This window comes from Centroberyx gerrardi, chromosome 21, assembly GCF_048128805.1.
Source record: "Centroberyx gerrardi isolate f3 chromosome 21, fCenGer3.hap1.cur.20231027, whole genome shotgun sequence".
Classification (NCBI taxonomy): domain Eukaryota; kingdom Metazoa; phylum Chordata; class Actinopteri; order Beryciformes; family Berycidae; genus Centroberyx; species Centroberyx gerrardi.
The window spans coordinates 7,642,137-7,652,390 of record NC_136017.1 but is presented as its reverse complement, the minus strand read 5'-3'; the positions used below and the strand labels follow the sequence as shown (position 1 = coordinate 7,652,390).

The 10,254-nt window shown below is 41.6% G+C and overlaps 1 protein-coding gene across 1 annotated transcript; it reads left to right on the top strand.

Annotated features, from left to right (window-relative positions):
* The first annotated feature begins 614 nt into the window (after window positions 1–614).
* Window positions 615–10,254, top strand: aamp (angio-associated, migratory cell protein). The gene is made up of 11 exons (XM_071918083.2): window positions 615–934; window positions 1,242–1,385; window positions 1,495–1,614; window positions 2,342–2,481; window positions 3,078–3,222; window positions 3,717–3,800; window positions 5,273–5,388; window positions 6,030–6,124; window positions 7,826–7,916; window positions 8,652–8,806; window positions 9,127–10,254. The coding sequence occupies exons 1-11, from the start codon at window positions 844–846 to the stop codon at window positions 9,200–9,202; spliced, it is 1,257 nt and encodes a 418-aa protein (XP_071774184.1). The 5' UTR covers window positions 615–843; the 3' UTR covers window positions 9,203–10,254.

The window sequence follows — 10,254 nt, the reverse complement described above, 5'->3', positions numbered from 1 at the left end:
CAAGTCATGTGACTCGAGTCCCCACCTCTGATAAAAATATCAAAAGTAGAAATTAGGGAATAGGTCTCTTTATGAGGCAGTATATAAAGAAGTAATATATAAGTAGTGTATAAATCTTAACTAAAAATAGAAATTCAAGACTTATGGATACTAGATCACATGTGAGACCAGAGATAAATGAATCCAAAAGGTTGACTCTTTAGTGTTCCCAGTCCCAGTGCAGTGACTTGCTTGCGGTCAAACCTCAAGGTTGGAGAAGTTAAATTGTGAGAGGAAGGTTGTAGTTTCAAATCCACAGATAAGCTGGGAAAATGAATATGTGAATGTGAGTCTGGAAAAATAAAAGTATAAAAAACAAAATAGATTACTTACGTGTTAATGAGGTTTGTGAGAAGGATAAACATAATGATGGATGGATGACGGCTTGATAACTTTTCTCCAGTAATTCAAATATACTTTAAGTTGGTCAATTCTTGTATTTCCCTGTCAAACCTCTTTCTCGTTTATTCATTTTTTACTCTACCGCCATCTTGTGGATTCTGGGTGAACGTGAGTATTATGGGACTCCGTGCGACTACGTCATCATTGTGCGCCTCGGTCGCCGCAACATGTGAATAAAATGTGGGGACGTTATATTTTGATTCTTCACTAGTGTGTATTATTGATTTGACAATTTGACAACGCCAAATGCGACTTTTGCGACTGAAAGTTTAATTTCTAAACAAATTACGACTCTGTACGTAGCTAACGTCAGCTAGCTTAGCTGCACTCGCTCGGTGGGACTTTTCGTGTGTGTTTTCCCCCTTTACTCCAGTAACGGTTAGCTGTTAGCTTGCTGACAACATGGATAACAGTGAAGAAAATATGATAGAGCTCCACGGAGATGAGGAAATCATTGAAGTCATCGACCTAAACGAGACGGAGCAGGGTCCTGGTAGGTAGCAAACAGTTTAAAACTTCATTACAGCTCATTAAAACTCACCTGCTGACAGGGTCTAGCTTTGAACACACGTTTGACAGCAGGTGTCAGGCTGTACATTTGCTTTTGGTAGCTGGAATTGGACTTAAAAGTTGTCTCTAGACGTTATGTCAAGGTTGACTAGAGCAACTGACAGTATTGGTGTCACCAGCAACACAGCTGCTGCTTGATGACAGTCCTAATTCCCATTTCTGACACCAACTCATTAATGAAGCTGAAAGGTTAAATCTCTCTTCTTTTCCTCTCTCCCTGCCACCAACAGATGATCTGGCCGATGACTTGGAGGATGTTGATTTTGAAGATCCTGGGATTGGAGACGAAGACAATGAAGGCTGGGAGACCGAGGATGAGATGGAGGCGGAGGCAGAGCAAGATGACAGCGAGCTCACCTTCTCCAAACACACTGGTACCAACCTCTCTTCTCTTACAAGACCCTAAGCTTGGGTTTCTACTCTTACTATTAGACACATCCAGTCTTTTAACTGTTTGACATGCTCTTCCATGCCTTTCTCCAGGCCCTGTGTTCTGTGTAAGCCTGGACCCTGTGACCAACAGCTTAGCTGTAACAGGAGGACAAGACGACAAGGCCTACGTCTGGAGGGTGAGCGACGGAGAAGTCCTGTTTGAATGCACCGGTGAGTGTCAAAGGCAGACTGTTTGCTCCTGTAGTTCAGTTTGTTTGGCCAGGTGAGAACAGTGGCATTATCTGGATAGCACCGAATAACATCACCGAGACGCCTGAAAATGCAGGTCTTGGTCCTCTTCCAGGAGAACTGTGGCGTTTGTGAGAAGATAATTCGAACCGACTACAGGAAACAACCCCAAAACGTAAGGGATTATGCACATTAGGAGACAGATGTTGACATCTGACACCAGCAGTTAGTCATACTTGGACAGTCTAGAATAACAAAATGAACTGAGGGCAAACTGCAGTCTTCTTAACTGGGTTGAACACCAGAGAAGGGAAATTATGGCAAACTCATGCTTAGCTAAAGTTACAGGGACTGGAATCAGATTTGTTTTGACTCCCCGCTGCCACCAAAATCTCAAACCTGACAGGATGACAGGGTACAAAAAATCTGTCCATTAAACGAGCTACTAGTGAGTCATGTGACTTTTGTTTACAAGCACTGGTTCACTTGTGATTGGGCAGCGTGAAAGTAAACAAACTAAATACAGAAATGCAACAAAGTAAACTTTTCCACTAAGGGTCAGGCCAAGGGAAACAAGCTGTAGGTGTGATCGCACCCTGAGATACATGATGCCACAACCAGAAATAAGCAGTGTGACACAGAAATAATTACAAAACAGTGGAAACCACCCATGATCTGTAACAGCAACCCGTTTCTCTCGAATCCTCAGGACACAAAGACTCGGTGACGTACGCCGTGTTCAGCCACGACTCTTCGCTGGTCGCTTCGGGTGACATGAGCGGCGTGATAAAGGTTTGGAAAGTAGAAACCAAAGAGGAGATCTGGTCCTTCGAAGTGGGCGACCTGGAGGTGAGGGCTTGTGTGTATTGAAGTGTGTGTGTTTGAAGGCCTGAGCAATATATGGGTGTCCAGATATTATTGGCTGATATTGGCCTTTCACAGATATATCAGTACTGGCAAATATACCCCAAAATATTCACAAAACATGGTAGATATTTTCCAAGGAGAAGTACTTCACCAATTGCCAGTTACATTGGATACTATTACTTTTCCTCTCCAGTAGGAAAATCCCGAAAATCCTGTAGCGGTCAGGCCGTAGTGTGTGTGTGTGTGTGTGTGTGTGTGTGTTTATGTGCATCTGCAAGTACTTGTGTAAGTCTTTTTATTGGGGCTGTAGGAATTTATGTGGTAGTAAGACAGGGGGATGACCGTCTCAGCCAAGAATTTCTGGTCTGGCGGCGGGATGTGAGCGATTAAACACTCTCCCCTTCCTCAACCACGACTCCCCTGTCGCCCTTTAGCAAGGCACTCAACCCCCAATCGCTCTAATAATATGCAGCGGGCGATTCCCGGGTGTATGTGTGTATGTAAATAAGATCTATGTGTGTGTGCTGGTCTGTAAAGTTGCCGTTAATGCCGGGTTGTCTGCTCTGCTTTCTCCCCAGTGGTTGGAGTGGCATCCCTGCGCTCCGGTGCTGCTGGCGGGAACAGACGACGGCAACATGTGGATGTGGAAGATCCCCGGCGGAGACTGTAAAACCTTCCAGAGTCCGGCGTGCCAGGCTACCCGTGGCAAAGTCCTCCCCGACGGTGAGAGATGGGGGGAAAAAGGACTCTCGAGTTGCTTGCAGAAAACAAAAAAAAATTATATTAAACTGAGTTTCTCTTGTCAAAAGGGAGTTATAAGGTGCTTTACAATAAATAAAAGTAAAATTAAAAGCCATTAAGAAACATTTAGAGTGCCAGACATAAATGAAACCACATAAAAAGGCAGTGGAAAAACCGGTTCCCAATGGGTCAGAGAGCATAAAATAGATAAGGTGGGAAACCGTATAATACACAAAACAAGTAGTTTATTTGCTATAAATAGTGCTGACAAATACAAGCAGTTCAAAGCAATAAATGACCACAAATATAGGCTTGGTTTAGCAGCTACTCAGATGCATCTTCCTCAGGTAGCATCAAAACTAGTTCCTCAGAAGTCTGTTTGCAAAAATAGAGTGAGTTGGTAAAAATAACCTTACTTGACTTACGAATTTACTCGGTGTGTGAAACGGCTTTATATTTTTCTTGTTTATTTCCAGGTAAAAGGGCTGTGGTGGGTTACGAGGATGGGACAGTCCGGCTGTGGGACCTGAAGCAGGGCAACACTATCCATGTCTTTAAAGGTGAGTCTGGCAGCTCTTATATGTAGTTAAATTATGCTATCACATGTGTATTTACATTTTAGGCATTTAGCAGAGTGACTACAGTAGAATAAGCTTTACAGAGTCACAGTAATCTGACGGAAAGATCATGTAAGAGATAAGTGCTTGGGAAAGAATCAAGGAGAGAGGTAGAGGGGATTTTTTATTTTCAAGATAAGAGCAAATTAGAGGAAGAAGACATGGGAGAGAGGATGTGATTCACTGGAGAGGGCGACGTCTGATGTGACTCTGCTGGTCTGACTGGACGGGGAAAGTCATGTCATCATTTGGAGCCAGGAAATGGAAGAGTCACCCTGCACATTTTAAATAACAGTAACATAGTAAACAGCAGCTTTATTAAATGGCACTTTTCATAGCATAGTTAACGAAGTTCTATACAAACGTTTAGACGGAAATGAATAAAAGCCAATAAGACAAACCATAAAACGTACCGGACATAAATCAGACACAGAGTTACAGCCGAATAAAACGGGCAAGTACAAACAAAATTAAAAATAGCCTGTCTTGGGAAAGGGTGGTATAAGAAGATATTTAGAAGACGAGCTTCTCAGGCAGGCTGCGCTTAAGTTTTTAAAATGATCGACAAGGTCACTGACAATACTTAGTGTAAACAATACAGAAAATAATTGAAAGTTAACGTTATACTATTTTCACGTGTCAAATCGGCGGTAAGCAAACAACACGACTATCACAGTTACAGTTAGGAGCCACAATTACCTGCTTCTTAGTTTCAAGTAGAACTATACATAGAATACAAGTTAGACACCATCTTCAGATTTATTTCCAGCTGCAGTGGTAGATGACATTTCAAAAGAAATAGAGTAGGCTAATAGCAAGCAGTTGGTGATTGAAAGCATCTCACAGGGGCTATAAAAATGTGCCAAGTGTCTGTATAATTTTGTATTTTTCTGTGATAGATTAAGTAACAGTAAAGTAGATTTAGTGTCCCTACACATCTTATGATACAATCCGTCTGTCTTATCAGCCTAAATCACAATGTGGGGCTGCAACAGAGAAGAGAGTCCGATCCCGCTTAACTGAGATTTGGTATATTTGCCCAAATTAATTGAAGAGTGAAATCCAAACTGTCTCCTAAACTGGACTCACCAACGTTAGATCTTTTTCCTCTCTTGTCCCTTTGGTATAAAGCGATCACAGACTTGCCAGGTTGTTAAACATGAGCTTGCAATTTACTGATGACATGATTTATGGGTATTGAAGTTTAAAATACTCAGATGGTTACCTTTTGCTGCCTAGTGCCTCTTTAAAGATAAAGTAATCACTCTGCTTAGGGTTTATCTGGGCAAATGATTGATTTTTTTAAATTTTCCTGCCTTTTGTTCACCGTCCTCCTTGATGTTGAGAAATCTTCATACAGCTTAGGGGCAGAATACAGTACAGCGAGTTCGTAAACGCCGCGTCTCCTTTAACAGGTCACGACGGGCACCGGGCGGCGATGACCTGCCTGGCGTGCAACAAGGACGGCTCTCTGGTGCTGACCGGCTCAGTGGACGGCACTGCCAAGCTCATCAACACCGCCACGGGCAAGGTGGGTGCGGACAGGACGGGACGGGACGGACAGTAGAGAGGGAATATACAGTGTATCTGTGCTGTGATGGTTATGTGAGCGCGTCCTCTACGTGTGTGGGCATGTAGACCTGTCTGTGTTGTGTGAAAATCCTTGAAAGTTTGTGGATTTGAGGAAAAATAAGGCTTTACAAGTGTTTGAAAATGAGTGGATGGCCTTAAAAGTACTTGATGTTTTTTTGTTTTTTTTAAACATTGCACCCAAATTCATCATTCCTCTCTCCGTCCAAAGATCAACACTTAACAACCTTCTGATGGAGATTTCTGTTGATGTAGCAGGAGTTCTAAAATGAATGATTTCACTGTGATTTCTTGACTTGACAAGATCATGAGTCATAAATGAGGCTTCCATGATGTCTGATTTTGATCAATGTCATGCCAGTTTTGTGTTCTTGAATTGCACCAAACAAGACCTTGAAAGTAATTGAATAGTCCTTGAATTTGATGTACAGATGAGTGTGGGAACCCTGTTGGAAACATTGCCCTGTTTTTTTTTGTGTGTTTTGTAAGACAGCATTGTTCAGCAACTTACGATCTGTGTGTGTGTGTGTGTGTGTGTGTGTGTGTGTGTGTGTGTGTGTGTGTGTGTGTGTGTGTTTAAAGGTGGTTGGAACATTCCCTGCGGAGGGAGGCAAACCCAAAGGCTCAAAAGACGAGGAAGAAATCAACTTTGTAGAGTCTGTGGGATTCTGCGACATGTGAGTGGCGATGCGCTGTTGCTTGTATTTGTGGAAATGAACGACTGCGTCACAAAGCCAGAGCTGAGATGTGGCTCACTGAAGATGAAGTAGATATTGACAATAACTGGAGAACTGATATTGAGGACCTGTAGCCTGTTTGTCTGAACAGAAGCAATAATAAATATCAGTAATATCTGCTCTTTTGTCTGACCAGGTGAATCCAGGTGAGGTTTGATCCCTTATTGATTTAAAATGGGGATATAAACGTAACTGTTCACACTGGAAAATGAATCAAACAGCACAAGACAAAAGTACAGCATAACAGCACTGGACTGGAGTGCTTCTAGCATAACTGGACTAGTGCATATTCCAGTTTATGTTTTAAAAAACGTGGGGAAAAAAGCAACTCCCAGTATAAATTGTAGGGATTAATGTTATGAATTCAACAAGGCACTAAGGCCTCACAGAGGGCAACTTATCAGATTTATTAAAAAGGTAATGGAGATGATCCCTCAAGGTTTGCTCATCCTTTTGTCTGGTCTGGAGCAGTTATATCTCTAGTGTGGATTTACAAAGTTTTCACCTGTTAAATCCACTTCAGTCATCAAGGGCATGTGTGGATGAAGAGGGGGATTGAATAGCCTTTATTTCTCCCTGATGTCAAAGTTGAGTATCTTTTTAGCTATTCACCACGGTTTGAAGGACCAGACAGGCCATTTACTGGATATAAATATGCTGTTTTTTGGAGAGGAAGCTGAAGTGTCCTTAGCTTTAAATTAGGATGAAGAGGACATTGATTTGCAGGTTTATTCAGAATCCCTTACCTGGGCAAATGAACCTGTGATGCATCAAACGATCCCTCATGGATAAGCTTACTAGTGAAAAGAGAAACATTTAGTAGTGATTTGATGTTGCTGAAACAACGGCTCATGGAGCAGCAGGTGGAATATGGCTTACATTTACACATGTATGCAACATACACAGTAAGACAGCACACAGTTGCATTGCACTGGAACAGAGTGCACAATGTGAGACGGATTTACAAATGGTTAAGATTATAGGAATAGTAACCTTTATTTACACAGGGAAAACATATTGAGAGCAAGTCCTCTTACAAATGTGCCCTGTTTACAGAATAGCAATAATACAGTACAATAAGACAATAGGAAAATAAACAGATAAACACCCACAAGCACACGGATACACACACACCTATACCTAACCTCTCTCTCATTAACACACAAACATACCTAACTGCAGAAAATATGAACAGAAACAAATTTTATGTATCTCATGTTAATAATAAGAAAACATTATCAAAAGTAATAATAACCACAGCTAGGTGAAACAAGAACGCTCAATAATAAAGAAGTCCTCAACTAAGGATATAGGATATAGGAATACTGCCATGATCTTTTTAAAAAAAAAACCCTTTGGTAACAAGCCAACACAACTCTTTTTTTTTTTTTTCAGTGTCATATTTCAGTGTTTCTTTTGACCTTAAGTCTTGACAACTGAGACACGGATTGTCCGCATGGGGGTGCAAATCAATTTAGCAAGGTGTTCCCAATGTTGTCGTACACTGAGTGAATACTAAAATTAAAGGCCGGGATCATTTTAATCGTCAAGGACAAAAAATGTAATGGTGGTTTCACAGTCAATACATACTGACAAGCCTGGCGCAGCTCTTCAATCCTCCGTCTCTCTTGTCTTTACCAGCCTGCCTCTGATAGCCGTGGCCCACCTGGACGGGACCCTGGCCATATACGACCTCTCCACACAGGCCCTGAGGCACAAGTGCCAACATGAGGTAACCAGCCATCAGAGAGAGTGTGTGTGTGTGTGTGTGGTCGTGTGTTAAGGTTTTTACATGTGTATGAGCTCATGCAGGTTCACACACACCCTCCCATGCATCCGCACTGTGTAACTCTGCAGAGGTCTGTTGTGTCACAAATCTCCTAGCAACCACATTTGGTGCCATCATGGAGGTCCATTATATATGGACATAGTGAATGTACTTTATTTTTCATTATCTTGAAGCCATTTTGATCTAAAGGCTTATGCTTAAATGCTTGAAATGTGTTTCTTAGACAAATATAAACAGTGAAGTTGATCCTATGTATGAATTTCTTTCCAAAGCCTTTGCCTTTCCATCAAGGCAAAGGGCGGCTACTTTAAAGAATCTAAAATATAAGATAGTTTTGATTTGTTTAACAGTTTTTTGGTCACTGAATAATTCCATTTGTGTTATTTCATTGTTTTGGTGTCTTTGCTATTATTCTAAAATGTGGAAAATAGTAAAAATAAAGAAAAATGTGGTGTGTCCAAACTTTTGACTGGTAGTGTAAGTCTGATAAGGTACATTTCTTTCCAAATTTAGTCAAAAACAACACAGAAATGAACAATGTCTACTCAATTCTGCCAAATCGTACGTTCAGAAACATCAGTTGTTCACAGCCATTGCTGCCCAAGATCTGACATCCTCCAATATGGCTGCCAGAAGGTGTGTTAACGTCACCTGAAAATCCTCTGCATGTTCTTCCAGGCTGGCATCGTCCACCTACGGTGGGAAGAGTCTTCTGCGGTGGTGTCTACCTGCAGCTTAGATGGAGCGCTGCGCTTATGGGACGCCCGTTCTGGCAACATGGTGTCCGAGTACCACGGCCACACAGCCGAGATCCTCGACTTCACCCTCAACAGGTAGGACTGATTAATAATAGGTGGTACGAATGAGGTTAAATGAGTAGTACTTGGATCGGTCGATCTACTTAATAAAGTACTTTGTATTGGTTTTGAATAATTAGTATCAGTGCATCTCTAATATACGACCTTGTATTCTCTGGGGATCTTGTTTCTTCAGACATTGATTTAGTCCCATTGATGAAAGAAATAGATTTTAGCATACATTTTTAAGCTGTCTTTTAGCACAACAGATCTCTGAGAAATCATTTCAAATTCTCTCACCGACTCCTCTCCGGACCTTTGACCCCTTACTGTCCTTTTCTCTGTCTCGCCTGCAGGGAAGGGTCTATAGCAATCACCGCTTCCGGAGACAACCAGGCGAAAGTCTTCTGCCTCCAAAGACCCGATCGGTAAAGAGAGTCCGGGGGGAAGAAAGGAGACGGGGAGGAGGAGAGAGAGGAAGGATTTAAGGGGGAAATAGCAGAGATGTGGGACAGGTTGATTTGACTGTTTTAGGATTATAGCAAACAGCGGTGAAAAGATTTTTTTTTTCCTGTGTGTTCGTTGCGCTCGATGCAGCCCGGCAGGCGCGTTTTTCCAGGGTTTTACCATCATGCTCTGGTGTCTTTTCTAACCTGCGAGCTAAATCAAGCGCACCTAAAGCAGCCGAGGAAAGAAAAGGAGTTTGTGCGTTTTGGTTCTGGTCTGCACAGCGTTTCGAAAGCACGATCCTTCAAAACAAACGGAGTCCTCATTAGTTTATCTCAAGTGTGCTATTGTACAGGAATCCCAAAGAGATTAAACAGAGTGAAATTCAAAAGAGTGATGCATTATAAACCCTTATGTGTTTAACTTTGCGATTCCTATTAATGTTTTGTCCTCTAGCAATGTTTTACAGATAATATCCCGTAATACTCAAAGCTTGTGATGAGATTGTTTTGATGTTGATTGTTTTGTTTTTTGTTCATAATCAGGTTTTTTTTTGGAGCGACGATCTAAAAGTTAGGACTAGATTGTCCAGACTCCCCTTCCTAGTTTATTATTCCCCGAGGATGTGTGTGTGGTCTTCCAGCTCTCAGACAGACCGCTCTGTCAACAATTATCTCGCCAAATTTTTGATGTGACCTCACCTCAAATGTAAATAATATAAAATAATTCATATCCTTTTCCTCTTGGTAACCATTAAAACACGTTTTCAACCAAAGACTCTGTAATTCGTCACTCCTACCCATTCCCAAGTGAACGTTATCGGTTTATGTTTGTCATCTATTTTGTCATTATTAATGTGTGCGCTATTATTTTAGTAGTGATTTGAGATAAGATGGAGATGCATCATGAAGCTGTGAGTTCATCCTTTGGGACAAAAGTGGTCGTTTTATTGGTCATGGTGACATTCGGAGGCCTGGGAAAGAGACCGGACTTACCGTAACATCTCAAAAAAACAAATAAAGTAGTCTCTTGCTTTA